This window comes from Corylus avellana, chromosome 2, assembly GCF_965113065.1.
Source record: "Corylus avellana chromosome 2, dhCorAvel1.hap1.2, whole genome shotgun sequence".
Classification (NCBI taxonomy): Eukaryota; Viridiplantae; Streptophyta; class Magnoliopsida; order Fagales; family Betulaceae; genus Corylus; species Corylus avellana.
This window is the reverse complement of record NC_142491.1, coordinates 24,204,638-24,224,134: the sequence shown is the minus strand read 5'-3', so window position 1 is coordinate 24,224,134 and position 19,497 is coordinate 24,204,638. Positions and strand designations below refer to the sequence as shown.

At 33.5% G+C, this 19,497-nt stretch overlaps 1 protein-coding gene across 2 annotated transcripts; it reads left to right on the top strand.

Annotated features, from left to right (window-relative positions):
- Positions 1–2,907: 2,907 nt before the first annotated feature.
- Positions 2,908–12,495, top strand: LOC132166967 (Glycine cleavage T-protein family). Of its 2 annotated transcripts, XM_059577840.2 has the most exons (13): positions 2,908–3,204; positions 3,280–3,381; positions 5,079–5,112; positions 7,104–7,177; positions 7,301–7,366; positions 7,479–7,543; positions 9,072–9,159; positions 10,147–10,212; positions 10,982–11,147; positions 11,231–11,314; positions 11,389–11,516; positions 11,812–11,998; positions 12,214–12,495. In XM_059577840.2, exons 1-12 carry the CDS (start codon positions 2,974–2,976, stop codon positions 11,986–11,988), a joined length of 1,281 nt encoding a protein of 426 aa, XP_059433823.2. In that variant the 5' UTR covers positions 2,908–2,973; the 3' UTR covers positions 11,989–11,998; positions 12,214–12,495. The 2 variants fall into 2 exon arrangements, with proteins under 2 accessions (XP_059433823.2, XP_059433822.2); XM_059577839.2 differs by lacking the exon at positions 12,214–12,495 and having other exon boundaries at positions 11,812–12,197.
- Positions 12,496–19,497: the final 7,002 nt, after the last annotated feature.

Sequence of the window (19,497 nt, the reverse complement as noted above, 5' to 3'; positions counted from 1 at the left end):
GATCGATCAGATGTTTGATCGAACATTTAATTTGTTTGAAGTTTGATCGATCATTTGATCCTATCACGATTGATCAAACGAATGCACTAGGACCAATCAGATGTCTGATCGAACATTCAATTTCAACTATTTCAATCATCTAATCCTATCATGATCAATCAAACTAATTCACTAGGATCGGTCGAATATTCGATCGAACCTTCAATTTCAATTGTGTCAAGTTTGATCGATCATTTAATTCTATCACGATCAATCAAACTAATTGACTAGGATCGATCAGATGTTTGATCAAACCTTCAATTTTTGCAAGTTTGATTGATCATATCACAATCAATCGAACCAATTCACTAGGATCGATCAGACTAATGATCGATCCTTCGATTTTAGCACAATTGATCCGACTAATGCACTACTATTGATCGGACATTCGATCGAACTTTTAATGTGTCAAGTTCGATTGATCATTTGATCCTAACATGATATATCATATTAATGTACTATGATTGATCAAACGATTGGTCGAACCTACAATCGTATAAAGTTCGATTGATCATTTTGTCGTATCACTATTGATTAGACTAATGCACTACGATTGATTGGATGTTCGATCAAACTTTCAAATGTGTCAAGTTTGATTGTATCATGATCGATTGAACTAATGCATTATTCGTTCTTATCACTATCAATCAAATTAATGCATAAGAATCATACAAAATCTAAAGAGTTCGATCGATAATTTGATCGTATCACAATAGATTTGATGTTCAATTGAACTTTTAATTGTGTCAGGTTTGATTGTATCCATTGATCTTGGCTTAAAACATGACTTATTGAGATGCTGAAGCAATGGGCTCGAGCGCAACAATGACCCTCCATTATTTTTACTATTAGCGTCCACATCAAAAAGTGGACGTTATTGCGTTTCGGTTTTCAATATATATATATTTTTTATTATGATGGAGGATCATCAGCGTCCAATTTTTGGTGGACTCTATTGCTTTTCAATTTTCAATTTTTCTTAAATTTTTTTTATTATGATGGAGGATCATCAAGGTGGATGTCGATGACCTACTACCAGCGTCCACATCCAAAAGTGAACGCTAATGACATACTATCAGCATCTACATCCAAAAGTGGGCGTTGATGATAGGTCATCAGCGTCCAATTTTTGGTGGACGCTATTGCTCTTCGACTTTCAATTTTTTATTATGATAGAGGACTATCAGCGTCTACATCCAAAAGTGAACGCTTATGATAGGTCATTAGCGTCTACTAACAATTTCGCCCTTGATAGGGCTCTTGAGAAAACACATGAGTGTCCCATCATGCAAGGTTAAAGTATTTTAACTTCCCATCATCGTTAGATTTATATGTTCTTCTTGTCACACCAAAACCCACTTGCTTGACATATTTCGTATAATATCCGTACCGAACATCATATTTTTCTTTAGTTCTTTAACAATCTCATGTTTAAGAATAGTATTATATATGCCATTATTATTCTGAATCTCTTCCACATCTAATTCACACTCAATATTCTTTCCAGCTATATCAAAAAGAAAGAAAAGAAAAAAAAAAAAAAAATTTGACACAATAACAAGGCTAGTAGTTACAAAATTAAAGAGTGACAAGTCTAACCATTTGGAGGGCCAATTGCTTCCTCAGTGCCCTCATTCCCCATATTCAAGTCCATCTTACGCCCAATTGGCATGCATTAAAAGCGATAAAAAAGAACGTTGATGGCTTTTGAAAAGTGAATACTTGTCATGCATTAAAACATAAAGGGGAAAATGCAGTTTACCGCCCCTGAAGTTTCAGGAGTTTTTCAATTTTAACCTCAAAGTTCAAAAGTTGGCAATCTACCCCCCTGAAGTTTCAAAAATTGACAATTTAAACCTTTCGTTTAATTTTTCCGTTAAATTGGACGGAATTTTTTTAACAAAAGCCTGAGGGTAATGATGTAATTTCATAGATTTCCGTCAATTTTAACGGAAAAATTAAACGGAGGGTTTAAATTGCCAATTTTTGAAACTTCAGGGGGGATAGATTGTCAATTTTTGAACTTTGGGGTTAAAATTGAAAAACTCCTGAAATTTCAGGGAGGTAAACTGCATTTTTCCCAAACATAAACTATGATGGAACATGGAAACATTGAAGGCTTTTGAAGACATGATCATTTAAAAAGAGATGAAATAAACACATGAAAGAGTCAATATACCTCTAAAACATGAAAGCCAGAAGAAGAACAAAAACAGTTGCAAAAGTGAAGCGATAAGCAACAATAACCTTCAAGCTTCTTTCTCACTACATGTTACAAAAAACCGTTAACCGGGTATCTGGTTCCGGTTTCGATTTTTGGCACCTAGTTATAATCATTTAACCGGGTGCATATATATATAATTTTTTTTTGGCTTTTATTTTTACTTTTTAGTTTTAGTACTTGTTTTTATTATTTTTTTTGGGTTTGTAGTTGTTGTGAGGAGATATCTCTCTTTTTGTTGGTTTGTTTACATATATTCTGTATTAGGTAAGCTTTTAAAATGATTTTTAGGGTATTTTAAAAAATTGGATTTTTATTTTTAAGGCCCATATAGGCAAAAACACTGTTGGAACAATTACAACAAAGCTCAGTTTATTGGGACAAAGGCTAATATTTCTTTTTTTAAAAAAAAGGGTCAATTATGTGCAAAAAATGGGCTTATTTTAGGCCCAATATCTAAAATAATCCCAAAATACAAATTTTTTTTAAAACCAATTATCCGGTCTAGATAACTGGGTACAAACTGAAACCGTCCGATTAACCAGGATTAAAAAGATTACGATTAAAAATTGAGAAAAGATTTCTTTTAAAATAAATAAATTTGAGAAAACATTCTTTTTGTCTTTTTTGTAGTGAGTCTAGTGACTATACTGACCCCTGCGCAGCTACCCTGTACATGTTTGCAGACGGCTCCGTTCAACAATCCAAGCAATATGGCATTGGCAACGGCGGCAGCTCCGCGTCTCCCATCTATTTCTATCACTCAACGCCGCCCCTTGTCGTCGTTCAGGCCTCATCAGAGCCACCCAGACGGTGCGTCGTTTTGGAAGAAGAAGAAGGCGACGTGGACGAAGAAACTGACTCTCTCATTCACAACCACCACTACTCACTTTTCCGCCTTACCCTTCGACCTCTCACCACCTCCCATCGATCACGACCTCCTCGTAAGCGCCCTCCCCTCTCTCTCTCCGCAACTCATGAAATCCAAACGGACCATTTATGCGATCCATATTTTGCAGGAGACCGTGACAGTTGAAGGTGCTAAGGTTTCTGATGATGGCGTTATTGAAACATTTAACAATGATGACGAAGCTTTAGATGCTGTTGATTATGGGGTTGTGGTGGGTATTTGATTTTCCTAAATTTCAAACCCAGTGCTTTGTTTGCTTTCTTGTTTCCTCTTCTTCATAATATTGCTAATATTTTTGTGTATCTATGTGAATTCAAAGTTTATATGCTTATATGATCTTCATTCTGTGGTATTTTTGTGAAAATTGGTCATGATTTGGATCCTTATACGGTAGTGAAGTGAATATTGAGAATGATTTGTAGGGTAAGAAATGATGAAGTAAAATCTTTGACTAATTACATTCAACTTCCTCGATGAATTTCACCAACATGCTTTTCTACAAATTCCAAACTTTCTAGAGTTACCAATTACTTGCATTTTCAGGTTTGAATTTTTTAGGTTTTGGTCTTGCTTGTCATTGCTGTTCCAAGCATTATCTCGCTACAATTGATTCTTGCTCCTATACTACTGAGAAAGAAGAATGCTTCTTGCCTTCGGGACTTATTACTGTGGTCTTCAACTTAAATGATAGTTTTGAAATTTTGTGCTGTCCAAACAACTACCTGATATGCATTTAACTGCAGTTGGTGAATTCCTCACATACTGAGTAGATCTTTTGATTCAGAAGGAAATTGCTCAATCAGATCTTTAGTGTATGCATAAAGGTTTGTAAATAAAAAAATATAAAAAGGAAGAAACAATTTTCTCCTATGTTTTAAGTATAGAGTTTAGAATGTCCAAGACACCCTTCAAAATACGTTTCTTTGGGTTTATTCATATTGTAAATTTTGCTTCCTTTGTCACAAGCTAAGAAGTTCATCTACCAAGTATTCTAGCATGGAAGTCTTAATTATAGAAAATATGTGGTATTTTGCATGGAATTCAGCAAACTTCTTTGCATGAAATTCAGCAAACTTCTAAAAAAACCTAGATACCTAGTCCTTTACCCACATATCCACCGAATCTGATGGTCTCTTTCAGTTAAGATTGCCCAAGAGCATTTTAGCTTCACATTTACTGAATTTAACATTGCTAGTTGATCTGCATGCAAATAATTTTGATGTTTATGCTGCCATTGGAGTTGCATTATCAAATATCAATGTCTTCTTTTAGAAGGTTATTGTGAAGTCTGGTGGTTCTCTATGAGCATGTATGAAAATGGTGCAGATAAAGTGAATTTTATTTTGAAAAATATATATATTGAAATGGCATGTTAGTTTAGTCACTTTGAATAAGAATATTTTAACTGTGACTCCCTTCTTTCATTCTCTGTTCAAATAGACATAGTTATGACAACACTTTGAGATATGTTGGATGGTCTACTATTCAATACCCCAGTGATAGAAAATAGTTATTGTTAACCAAGACACTACTTCATTTCCATGAAGCAACAAATCAAAAATATTCCAAAGAATTCATAAATTACTAATAGAAATTAGTCTAGCTCTGGGCTTGCTAAAGCAGCTAACACTATCAGGCACTCATGGGCTAGGCTTAGGCTTGGGCTTGGTCAATGCATCAACTAATCAAAAATGGGTGCTATTGGCTTAATGCTTTAATCCATGAAGTTCTGTGGAATATTTTGTAATGAAATTCGTTACAAGTTTCATAAGACTGGATGCAGTCTTTTAACTTTCTTCTTTTAGTGGGCTTGTGGCGATTTACTGTTTGACTTTTAACTTTTCTTCGGCATGTAGCTATTAATTGTATGGTCTTATTTTGTTTCTTTTATGACATCTGATTTCATAGGTTGTGGACCTTTCACATTTTGGCCGGATAAGAGGTACATGCTCTTTTCCTCTACTTTCCGAAGATATATCATCATTATCTTAACTTTTATTAGGACTATGATGCTGCAAAATTTTGTATGGTTTTGTGATTTGTACAGTTTATATCATTATTTTATCCCTTTTATTTTGGGAGAGGGGTGGGGGTGTTACGGAATAAGCTATGGTTCTGTTGCTATTGTTTTAGTAAATGCTATTGAAAAATATCTCCATGTGAGTTTATCTTTTGAAACAGTTGTAGTTCAACTGATGCGAACCATTGTGTAAAATCATATGAGTGGGATCATATATATATATATATATATATATATCTCAAGCACCCCCAATGTTTTGAAAATGATCGGGTAGAAGAGGCAGCACTCTTTCCGTAGTCATTAATGATCTGGAACCAAATCTAGTAAAGAATTTCCAAGTAGTCATTACTGGGCAGAAGGGGTAGCTAAAAACCCATTAAAAGATACTATTACTACCTTTTGTTTTGTTGGTCCTGCTTAAGATAAAGGAACCCAGGTGAACGAGCAAAGAAAATAAGTTCAAATGAACCAAAAGTTTTCAGGGTCCAGATTGTGATCTTTGTTTCATAGTTTAGATGGTATTGCGTTTCTTGCTTCCCAATAAATTTCCAGATGTGATGTTTCAGCTTTCTCACATTATTTTAGCTGAAAAGAAGAAGAAAAATAAAAATAAAAATTCAGTTATGTTCTTTATTTTTTCCAAATGTGGACAGCTGAGTGAACCATTAAGAGAGACATTAGATATTTTATGAATTAAAGATTTGACATATTTTTATTTTATATGAATTAAATATTTATATTTTTTAATTGTAAGTGTCACGTGTCACAGTATGATTGGTGTTGATGTGGCACATTAGCTGATTTTGTCAACTTTTCTAACGACAAGGACTTATTATTTGTTTTGTTTGCTTACTTCTGGGAGTGTTCAGTCTCTTTTTAAACCTCAGGAAGTTATTTGTCACAATCTCAAATCATAGGGACCAATTTAGCAATTTTTCCAAAGATAAAGAAAAATAGAATTTCAATGAAACCCTACTGTGTTATGAGATGAGGCATCAAAAGATTTTATGTTAGTCTGACACATTAAAATATTTTTTGAATAAAAATCAGTTGATATCGTCTTAAAGTAATTATATTTTTTTAGGATGGTTTAACTCAATTTTAATTCTTTAGTCACTTTTATAAGAGTTTGCTGGCTCCTTAGTGGCTTGTATCATCTATGTACTTGCCCCTTACATTGGTTGACCCCTTTTTGGACCTTTTTTTTTTTTTTCCTGATAAGTAATTCAATCTTGTTGAAAATGCAGATGGGTGAACAAGAGAGACTCTTACTAGCGAGAACCTCCTTTGGGACTTTCTAATTAATTTCTTCCTTATAAGATAAAAAAAATATTTATTTGACCTTCTATTGTGAAACTTTGGAAGTCCTTTGTGTGGACCAGCACTTATTTTTTTGCTTTCATTTACTTGATCTTGCTATGAATGGTAAAATTGAATATAACAAAGCACAATCTACAACATGAGAGAAATGCAAATAGCCATTTATATAATGAGAAATTATAGTTGATAACTATTTAAATTTTTTAATAATAGTTGAGGTACTATTATGTTGTCAATTATTTCATATAATCCCCATTTGATGCTTTCTTCTGCTTGTCATTGTGCACCACTTTTTAGTGGTACAGAAATTGTTTCTAGGCTACAGAAATCTCAAAGTTGTTAGTATTAATATCAGACATTCAATTACATGCTAAGAAACTGCCTTGTTTTGGTGTTTGACATTTTTCACCCTTTCATATTTTGCATTCAACTCAGAGTGCTTTGCATATTGTTAATTTTTTAATGTATATATCGTCTGAATATTATAGGTCTTCCACACATATATAGCAAAAGTTGCAGTATATGGTTGTTTTTGCTGTTGCTTTAACAATTTTTTTTTCCTTGTAAATAATATGGGTTCAACTGACATGTAGTCAGTGGAGAAGACCGTATCCAGTTTCTTCACAACCAAAGCACAGCAAATTTTGAAAGTCTTCGTGAAGGACAGGTAAGGATTTGGTGGGAGATGTCATTAGTTCATTGCATACTTGTGGTTCCTACGTAAACTTTATTCTTATATTGATACGGTCCTACAGGCTTAAGTAACAGGATTTCTCATTGAAATCCGTAGGGATGTGACACTGTTTTTGTTACACCAACAGCTCGGACAATTGATATTGCGTATGCGTGGATCATGGTAATCTCCACAATTCTGATTTGGCTATTGGCTTCTCTGCAATGTAAAAAATATTTGTATTTTTATTGTCTGATTAGTACTTTTTTTTTTCTTGGGTTGCTTGTGTTAACAGAAAAATGCAGTTACATTGCTGGTTTCGCCAGTGACCAGGCAAACCATAACTGAAATGCTGAACAAGTAGGTGCATCTTGTTCTTGTATGTTGTCGTTATTATCTACCATTAGTGGTATTAATAGTTGGTATAATAAATAAGGATAGTATTTTTAATATCCTGAAAACTCTATGTTTGAAACTGTTTTCAAAAGCAATTTTTTTTTTTTTTTTGTGTCCAGATTCTGATTTGCCGAAACCCACGTGTAAGAAAGTTCATTGGGCCCATTTAAACTTAGAAACGGTATTTAGTTCAGTTTTCAATCCAAATTTCTGTTCATCTCCGATCCGCTTGGTGCGACCACTCCCCAAGTGTTGAGGGGTGCTGCAACCACTCCCTGAGCTGTCAAGAGCTGGTGCGACCTCCCCCCAAGGGCTTGAGGGGGTGTTGCGACCTCCCTTGATGGCTCGGGGTGGTTGTGCAACCTCCTCCTGTGGGCTCGGGGTGGTGGCATGGCCTCACCCCAAGGGCTCAGGGGAGTGGTGCAACCTCCCCTGACGGTAGGGGGTGGTGGTGCAACCTCCTCCCATGGGCTCAGGGGAGTGGTGCAACCTCCCCCCAACGACTTGGGGGGTGGTGCGACCTCTCCCGATGACTCGAAGTAACACCCCAGTCTTATATTATGAAGATGAGTAACCCATAAAGTGGTGGTTTATAAAGATACTCATGGCTGCAAGTAGGTGAAACTGGATTTTATAAGTGATTCTAAGGAAGCTCCAAATTAACTAGTTATTTTGTTATAATATTTATGAAAGGTTGGAATCAACTTAGGAAAACTGGTTTTTTTTTTTTTTGTGTGTTTCAAATTTTACTAAGCATTGCAACATGATTTTAGTTGGTATTCTCTTTCTTGAGCTCATGGAAGCTTTTACACTTTTAGCAGTAAACAATAAACCCTGCTTCTCGCACTTTGTGGAAAATGGTTTCATAGAATTTTGATATCAATTAGTACCCCAGAAAGGTCATAGGACATCTGTCCTATCTGTGCTTATCAAATTAAGTGTTCAGAATATGTGTACTGACCTGCTGAAAGTCAAGAAGCAGCGCCCTCACAAGATCTTTATAGTTTGTGTAGATTAATGTGGATTTTTGAAAAGAGAAGAAAATTTTGGATAGAATAATAACATTTGTGAAAAGCTAGAGGTTAGCAGTAATTGACAAAAAATATGATGTCTGAGAAAGTTCGCTAAGATAATTTGGTAACATGCAACAAAGGCAATTAATGACTTAGAAAGGATGAGTCAAGTTGAAGGTGCAGGTGCTATGAGGGCAAGAAGGCCAATAAAAGTGTGGTTGACAGGCTATTGATAAATATACAATGGGCTTTGAACAGATTAAATGATCCCAAAACAGTACGATGATGGAAAACCAATGCATGCATCTGAGTTCAAGTAGTTGAGTAGAGGTCTTTTTCAATTAAGTTGAATTATACACCTTTTGTGTTGAAACTTTTCCCTTATTATTGTTTCATTGTATAAATTATTATTATTATTATTATTATTATCATGGGAAAAGATCTATGCAGTAAATTTTTTATGTGGCATTCAATCATAGGTACATATTTCTTGCTGACAAGGTTGAGATTCAAGACATCACCAAGCAAACTTGCTTATTTGTTTTGGTGGGACCCAAAAGCAATCAAGTAAGCAATGTTAAAAAGTTCTCATATATTGTTAACATTAGGGAAAATACCCTGTTACTACCTGGAGTTTTGCCTGTATGAAAATCTCCATGAACTTTTAATTTGCTAATTAACTTCCTTCAGTTTTGCTCATATGAAAAATTGGTTGTTCCCTCCAGATTTTTCTCCATAATAGGCAGTCCTGTGTTGTATCTGATTTTACGCATCAGAAACAAAGACCTAATAACAGGCTTCCATTTGTGTGAACATCAATTTTTTTCATTAATTCTCTAACACAAATATGTAAAATTTCCATTAAAATTACAAAAAAAAAGCAAGAAAAGAAAAAAAGAAAAAGAAAAAGGAACGAATGAAAGAAAGAAACTGAGGGAAATGCCTCCCCATCCCTCATGAGGGCCAGCCTTGCTGACTCGGTGGCCTTGGGGGGTGGGGGGGAGGCCACTCTCTCTAGGGCAGGGTTGGAGGCACCTCCACGCCCAAGCACCTCAGGGGCCCCCTTCATCTGGAGGATGGATTCCACCCCTCAGGCTGCCTCTTTATTGAGGGGAAGGGTTGGAGGCGCTACCCTTAACTTCTCATTTTTTATTGTAATGTTTTCTTTTGCCCTTTTTTTTTTTTTTTTTTTAATATAATATTTTTTAAGGGTATAATGAAAATATTAGATGATTTGTATTAGAAAATGAACAAAAAAATATTGACTCACATATTCGGAAGGCTGATGTTGGGTCTGACATATAAAATTGGACTTGTCGTAGGACTCTCATTAAAAAATTGAAGGGAAATTTGAAAGGTCATATTTGTAATGTGATCAAAAAATGACAGAAGTTAATTGAAAAAATTAGAAGCTCAAGGGATGATTTATCATACAAGCAAAATTCATGATAGTAACGTGGTATTTTACCTTAACATTATTCCAGTATTTGATATGATGCTTTTGAAGTTTTGAATTTGATGGTGTAAATGCTTATAATTGTGGAATGCAATCAGGTAATGGAGGACTTGAACCTCGGTGATCTTGTTGGACAACCATATGGCACACATCGACATTTCACTGTATGCTTCAATGATTTTCTTGACTATTGTATGAGGAAGTTGTGCTTATTGGTTTATTCTCTTGTGAGAATTATTGGACATTGTTTCTGTACATCATTTTTGTGGTCAAATCTATGTATGGAATGAAATTTTTATATTTTTCATGTTAGTACAATAAATGTCAACATGCATAGCTAAAATGTAATGTAAACATATGTATAAGCAAGTTGTGCTTTGGAGTCTCAGGGATGAATTCACATATGCGTTTATATTTTTTTAGGTCAACTTATATGATTCAGGGATTTCGATTATTATGTAAAATGGTTCTGTTTGTGTATCTGTCCACCACCCCCCCCCCCCCCCCCCCCCCACCCTCCAAAAAAAAAAAAAAAAAAAAAGAAGAGAGAAGAAAACATTTATGTTACAGAATCATTTACCTGATTTTGTAATTCTCCTAATGTGACAATTTTGTTGGTGATAAATGATGCAACCTCATTAGCCCATGACTTCGCTCGATTTAAAAGTAAATAATTGTCATCAAACTTTGGCTTGGAATATATTATATACAGAAGGTGATATCTGGATTCAAACTTATGTCTTTGACAACTTGCCTACTGAAAAAAGTTGAAATTAGAATTATTCAATTCATGAATTGGAGTATCTTTGATGATGCATTAAGGAAGTGTAGGAGGCCAAGGCCACTGGCAACAGAAATAATAACTGTTTTATTGTGTGTACTTTCATTTACTATTTGCAATCGACCTTATCCAAACCCTCTTTTAATTCACAGGTCAGTGGGATGCCTATTACTGTAGGTGTGGGAAATGTCATTTCTGAACAAGGTTTTTCTCTATTGATGTCACCAGCTGCTGCTGGATCAGTCTGGAAAAGTATTCTATCTCTGGGTGCTCTCCCAATGGGTTCTAATGCATGGGAAAAACTAAGGGTTCTTCAAGGTGGTGATTCTTGACTGGATCGTTTTGGCTTTACAAGTTTTGATTTATATAACTACTTGACGAGTGCAACTCAATTTTTGCAGGAAGGCCAGCTCCTCAAAAAGAACTTACTAATGAATTTAATGTCCTGGAGGCTGGTCTCTGGAATTCCATCTCTCTGGACAAGGGTATATAACTCATTTCCATAAAATCATTTGAATGGAAATATGAGGGCTGAATGATCTAATTATAATCTTCTCAGGGTGTTACAAGGGACAGGAGACTATATCTAGACTCATAACATACGATGGAGTGAAGCAACGACTCTGGGGAATTCATATCTCAGCACCAGCAGAGCCTGGCAGCCCCATTACAGTTAATGGGAAAAAGGTACTGGTCATGACTGTTATGCTTTTAAGTTTGAAAAATAACCCCTAAAGAAAGTTCTGCTCACTTATGCTGTGTTTGCTCATGGGAGAGAGGTAGGGAAAAAAAAAGGTAATTATTTAATTTCTGTCTTGAAAGCAGCCAAACAAAAATCTCCAATCAACAGCATACAATAATTAGTTGGTTTAATTGAGGTAGTTTCCTTTATGGAAACAAAAAGATAATAATATATAAGTTGTTACTCTATCTGGTTTGGCGTGCAGTTCATAGTTGTAACATATATGTGAATTTCATGCAGGTGGGAAAGGTGACAAGTTATGCATCTGGAAGAACGGAATCAGAACATTTTGGTTTAGGCTACATTAAGAGGCAAGCTGCTTCAAAGGGAGACACCGTAACTGTTGGAGACGATATCACAGGGACGGTGGTGGAAGTTCCTTTTCTTGCACGCCAAAGCCCGCCATCACGGAGTTGAAGTTCTTGAGGTCCGGTAATCATATGGATTAAGTTGAACCTCAACTATTTAGTCTCTCATCTTTTCTCATATTTTTCACCAATATGAGATGTACATGTCACTTTTCATTGAGTCAATGATTGTTTTGGATGTGTATCGTTTAAATGACTTGTTTCAAGGAGAATCCCTCCTATTGGCCATAAAAAAAGTGACGTGCTCTTATATTTTTATTTTTTATTTTTTAAGTGGAGGGAAGACAAGAAAACAGAAACCAACACAAACCAAACAACGCTAAGGAGAATCTTTCCCCGTCTAACACGTTGAAGGAAGATGGGAATGCATCCAGAGAAGCATCTAGAGGTGGCTCATTTTGCTACATGACGGCTGCAAAAGTTGACAATTTTATGAACTTTCTTGGAATGATAGGAGAGAGTCCAATCCAAAGGGGGGCTAGGGTTTTGTTTCTTGAATTCCCTTCCAAACCCAGTAACAATTTCTTGTGCTGTATGAATGGATGAAATTCACATTTGAGTAGGGGTGCAAAGGAGGTTACGGTTAGCGGTTAGTGGCAATAACCGCTAACCGTAACCGCCCTAGCGGTTAGTAAATTTCACTAACCGCAACCGCTAACCGCCTAGCGGTTAACGGTTAGCGGTTAGTGGCCGGTTAGCGGTTAGTGAAATAGATAACCGCCCGCTAACCGCTTTTTTAAAATTTGACTTTTTTTTTTGGGCTTTTTTTTACCCTCATTTTTTTTTCTTGTATTTTTAATTCTTAGGCCCAATTGCTATAAATATTTGAATTGTCATTGGATCATATGATTAAGTGTTGATCTTATAAACTTACAAACAAACAAAAATACTTTAATTGTAGTTATAAGTAACACATTGTTTAATCCAATGTCAATTACTTAATTTGATATTATATGAATCACATTGTCATTGTCATTGTACATGAATAATTGATTAAGTATTGGAATTGTAATTGGATCATATAGTTAAATATTTATCTTATACATTTATATTATTCAATATGTATATAATATAACTATAAGCAATTATATATATATATATATAAAATTCAAAATTGTTCAAAATTGTTAATTTTCTTTTTTTTTTTCTTTCAAAAAATGGTTAAATTTCTTTTTCTAAAAAATGTTCAAAAAATACATTAATACTTCAATTGTGATTATAAGTAACACATTGTTGAATCTAATGTCAATTACTTAATTTGATATTATATAATCATATAGTCTCATTAAATTATATCATATGATTCATATGATTAATTATTTAAATTCTTATCATATTTACTTATAATCTTTTTTCTTTGAATTGAACTTAATATCTAATGGTAAATGGTAATGTTCAAACTCCTAAATCCTAAATTCCTAAAGTATCTAATAATGCTTTAATTAAATTGTAGACTTGTAGTTATAAGTAACATATTGTTTAATTCAATTGAATCAATTGTGATTATCATTGTACATGAATCATATGATTAACTTGTAGACTTATGACTTATGAGTTATGTCATATTATATATGTATTATTTATTATTATATAATCATATGATTTAATGATCAAGTCATCATGTGATATAATCATATCAATTATAGTGATAATATATAAATTACTAAAATTATAATGATAATACATTAATACTTAAATTATGTTTATAAGTAACACATTGGTCATTGTTTAATCCAATGTCAATTACTTAATTTGATATTATACGAATCATATCATCATTGTACATTAATAATATGATTCACTTGAAGTCTTGAATAAAGTATTTGAATTGTCATTGAATCATATGATTAACTATTGATATTATACATTTATATTATTCATATACATATGTAGACTTATATAGACTTATAGGTTTATAACATACATTGGAAATAAGTCTCTAGATATTTAATTGTTGTATTAGTATGAATTAGTATACTTATGAGTTATGTCATATTATATATGTATAATTTGTTATTATATAATCAAATGATTTAATAATCAATCTCATGTGATATAATCATATAAATTATAGTGATAATATATTAATACTCAAATTGTGATTTAATTATTTTTAAAAAAAAATTGTGATTTAATGATCAAGTGATTATATGATATAATCATATAAATTATAGTGATAATATATTAATACTCAAATTGTGATTTAATTATTTTTTTAAAAAAATTGTGATTTAATGATCAAGTGATTATGTTATATGTATAATTATAAAAATATATTATATAAAAAGGCGGTTAGCGGTTAGCGGTTACGGTTAGTAGACCCAATAACCGCTAACCGCTAACCGCTAGGCGGTTATGGCGGTTAGGCGGTTAGCGGTTAATGCGGTTAAACGGTTAGGCGGTTAGGCGGTTGGCGGTTATAGCGGTTAGCGGTTAGTGGGCGGTTAAAAACCGCCCGCCTTTGCACCCCTACATTTGAGAGGTTTTTGATTTGTAGCTTGGAGGCCCAAAGACAGTCATGGTTGGGCAGAAATTTCCAACCAAGTTTGGCAATGAGAGATTTGTTTATGTACTTCATTTGAGAGCGAGGTTCTTGGATTTTTCTTTGGGGAAACCCCATTATATATATATATATATATATAGTCAAGTCTATTGCATAGGGAAGAAGGCATAATAGAGGCTACAGCCTTAATGAGGGTAGATTTGCTAGCATGAGAAAGTGTCTTTGCCTTCCAACCAGATAACGAATTCCTCAAAGGTTGCCTTTTATTTTTGAGGGCTTGGAGGAGCTAATGAGCTAAAACTGAGTTGTCTTGAATAGAACGGCCAGGGACTAAGGCTGATTTGTTGGGGGGCAACGATTTGGGGAGGATGGATTTGAGACGGTTAGCAAGGATTTTTGTCATGATTTTGTAGGACACATTGCAAAGGCTTATAGTTATGAAGTGATGCAAAAGAAAAAGGTACCTGCTTGCTTTGGTACAAAGCCCTAGAAAGGTGTTGTTTTGCGCTCAGAGCAGAGTGCCACCTCTAAAAGCTCCAGATTGAGCTGGGAACATCTTGCTTGACAATGTGCCTTCATCAGATAAAGGGATGAGGATGAAGAGAAGCAACTTTTGTAGTGGGACTGAAAGCAAGCAAGCAACCATTGTTATTTTGTCAAAAATCCAAAGGCCTTCTCAGATTTTGATGAATTCAACCACGCTTATCCTTCTTCTGATGATGCTGGAGGTGTGGAAAAATTTAGGGCCTGTTTAGTTTGCGGAATAGACCCCTAGAATAAAATGGCTATTTTTTTGGAATAGTCATTCTTTTATTTGGTACGGGTCTATTCCTATGAATAATTATTCCCCTGAGAATCACTAATCTCTTACACACATGAATAACTATTCATTTAAAAAATGAGAGAAATAGCTATTCCTGAATGAATTAACAACTTTTTCCAAAAACCTAATGGCTTGTTTTTCCAATATAATCTGATATGGGTACATTATTACATACAATGGCTTGTTTAGAATATTGTTTATTTTACGACAACTAGCTTGCCTTTGCAAAACATACATGTCACTTTTATAGATTAGGTTGAAGGAAATTCCTCCAACCCAGTTTGGAGGAAAACTTTATCCTATTTCTCCCCCTACCTCTCGCACCCATTGTACGTGTTAGCTTTTATGTTGACAATTTCAATATCAAAACTAGTGTAGTTATAAGTATAATGATGCTTCTTTTAGTCGGCAGTTGCTCTTAATCTTTTTGTTGAAGAAGAAACAAAAATTGCTAAAGTCAAATGATCCCTATAGTCTTTGAAATGTTTTCATTCATTTAATATATTGTGGCCTTTTCAAAAGGTTCTTCACTTAATCGTACGAACACCAACCTTTCAAGTCTAGGTATTTTTTCCTACAAGTTACTTACTAAATAAACAACAACTATTTTGAAAAAATTTCCATTCAAATGAACTTTCTTCATGGAATGTCCTATGACACGGTATTTTGCATTGCATTATGTATTGAATCAACAAATTTAGGGTAAAAATATCATTCCCGCCAAAATTAAAAACACCTTAGTTTTTTTTTTTTTTTGGGACAATTTACTCTATGGCTCAATTGAAATGCCAATAAACTCTCTGCCATCAAAATTTTTTAACAGTCGTTAGTCTCAATCAAAACGCTCCGTTTCACCTCATTAAAATATTAATTTTTTATTAATTTAATTTTAAAATTTAAATCTAAAAATAAAAATAAAATTGAAGGGGTGCCACCCCTGGCCACCCCCCAACCCCTATGGGGTGGTTTGCCCACCCCTAGGGGTGGCCGCAACTCCCCATAGGCGCTGCCACCCCTGGTCACCTCTTCAATTTTTTTTATTTTTTTTTTAGATTTGAATTTTAAAATTAAATTAATAAAAAAATTAATATTTTAATGAGGTAAAACGGTGCGTTTTGATTGGGACTAACGACTGTTTAAAAATTTTGACGGTAGGGAGTTTATTAGCATTTCGATTGACCCATGTAGTAAATTGTCCAAAAAAAAAAAAAAAAAAAAAACCCTATGGAGTTTTTAATTTTGGCAGGTTGACTCAAGGACTTATGATATATTTACGCATAAATTTATTATCATCTTTTATTAAGTTGATTTAATATATTCTGTTCAAACGCCTCCTTACAGCTTACAAAAACTCTGTTCTTATTTTTGTAAAATTCATCTTTTCCATGAAAGCACGCGTTTTTCTGAAGTAACTTCATATATATTGTCTTTTCATAATTGAATAATATAATGATTAAATTCTAAATATTCTAACATGCATATTTATCCAACTTTTCAAATCAATATTTTCTTAAAGCTTTTGTATGAGTATCTTAATGTAATATGCAGTGGCAGAGCCAGACAATTCATATTGGGGGTGCCGTACGCCAAAATTTTTTTGGAGTCCTAAAAGTTTTTTCCACCCTAAAAATTGGTAATTCACACAATATATGCATCACAAAAAAATATCTATAAAAGTTCATAAATGTATACTTAAATTGATATATTAGAAACATAACATGTCGGCACTATATCAGAAAGACAGAAATACAAAAAAAAAAAAAAAAAAGTGCCTAGAACTGCACTTTACAGCTCTTAGAAGTACAAAATATCAAGTATCGAATCTAAATCGAAGCTTTGAGCAATTTCCCTTTCAATATAGAGAACAAAATTATTTGCAAAAAAAATCATCCTCCATTTTGTTGTAAAGTTATGTTTTAACAATTTTCATTGCTGAAAATGCTCGTTCGGTAGTTGTTATAGACACTTGAATAGTCAAAATAAGACGAATTAATATATCAATAAGATAGTTTGTCTTTGATTTTTCTGTCTTTGCCAATCCTTGGCATAATTCTACAATGGAAGACAAATTTTGTAATGTTGGATCAACAAGCACATATATCTCAAATTAATTTTGTCATACTTAGAAAAATCTAAGAGAATAATACTTCTCCGTAATCATACATATATCATCAATTTTAAATAATTTATAAGCATTTTTTGGATCCAAAGCTAAGTAAGTGTCAAAAGTTCCAAAGCTGACCAATGACTGCTACAAAATTAATTGGGTTGAGTTCTTCCTGGAAACCAATAAACAACTTGAAACCTTTTGTAGCGAAAGAGAATTTTTTGCCAACTGTTCCACTTTATTGGAGAAAATTACTAAAAACCTCTTCTTAGTGCTTTATATCCAAGAATATTTGTTTTCCATTTTCATTTTGCCTTCAAAAGATGTCTGAAACCTCACGTTAGGCTCAGATGGGGGTGCCGTGGGTAGGAAAAAAAAAAAAATTTAAATCTCACGGCACCCCCAAAGAGCAACGTGGCTCCGCCACTGGTAATATGTCATATGTCATGACTAGGGATCATTCACTCCACTTGTCCATTTGAATCTAATTTGTTTTGTAGGTTTTAGAATTTAACCCGTTTCGGTGTGTCAAAACTTAGAATATGTTTTTTCAATGTGTTCTCTGATGTCTTGTAATAGTTGGTTCTTTTAATTGCCTTTCTTGCATTTTTCATTGATGTGTTCTTTAGGTTTTTCACTCCGTAAACAAATCGTTGTTTTATGATTGTGATGTTCATGTTTTATGTTTTGTCCATTTAGTCGATAATATTGCCTGCTTATTGTGTTTGAGAATATTACATGATTCATATATTCTTTCAAGTTTCTTACTAGTCCAAATGTTTGGCTAAAAACTGTTTCAAAACCTTGAAATCCTAGCAAAAAGATATAACTTAACCCGAAAGTCACTTAACATTCATAGATCCAAAAGTCATAACTATTAAAAAACAATTATTTGAAATAATTTACTTTAGCAATATATTATCCTCTAGAATATATAACGTCTAAGCCTTACTCATCATTTTGATTAATTATACATCAAAATAAAAAGTTTTACAGTGGAAGAAAACCCATGGCTTGCAAATCTATTAGGAAACTTATGTCAATGATGAAGTTGATTATCCTTATTCTCCTAATAGTTCAAGCTAATGACCTCGCCCATATCTCTTTCTGTCCCTCTTCACCTCCTATCATGTTTCCTCATTTCTCCGACCTTGCCACTATCTCTTTTCCTCCCTCTCCACTGACCATCCACTATCATCACTCCTCCGAACTTGATACAGTTCAACCCACAATGAAGAGATGCATTCCAGATGTACTTAAATTTTGTCGAAAAAGAAACCTACCCAACAAATATCAATTTGAACGTTGTATTATAGATCGTCACTGGTCATGTGTTAGAAAGCAAGGCCTAAAACATACTACGGAGTCTAACCAGTGCATATCAGACTGCATACTCTTACTACGTCAAAGACCTATTGCACCTTGTTACTTAGAATGCTATAATAAACATTTCAAGAAGCACTCAAATGTCAACAATTCGCAGAATCCCTAGCATAAGGTTTGGTAAATATTTCTTAACTACTCTCTTTACTCTTTCCCTCTCTACAACTATTTGTTGGTCACCAAATTGATTGTCTACAATACAAAGATGGAAGTTATCTTGCGGCTTGTTTCTTAGAATGCTTATCAATCTTTTTATTTACCTTAATGAGGCTTTGGAAATTTTATATATTTCTAGCACATCAATAGATTGTTTATATCAATTATTTATTTCCATTCTTTACAAAATGTTGAACATTGTTTCTTCTATGTGAATCTTAACGTGTACTAAAACTTGACATCTCTAGATGTTTTCTAGAGAAAAATATTAAAAAAAAAAAAAAAAAAAAACCCTTGAACTAACCGTCGTTTTTGAAAGAGTCCTCTTAAGTTTAAAGTGTGCTAAAGTGGTACATCAAACTACCAAAGTGGGTAAAAAATGCCTATTTTTTATTATATTCCTATAATACCCTTATTCTCTTAAAAACTGAAATAATATATATATATATATATATATATATATATATATATATATAATAAAAACTTAAAAATTAACTTTTAAAAAAATAATTCAAGAAATTAATTTTTTAGTTTTATATATTTATATTTTTTTTATGAAGAGTGACACGTGTTTCAATTTTATTGG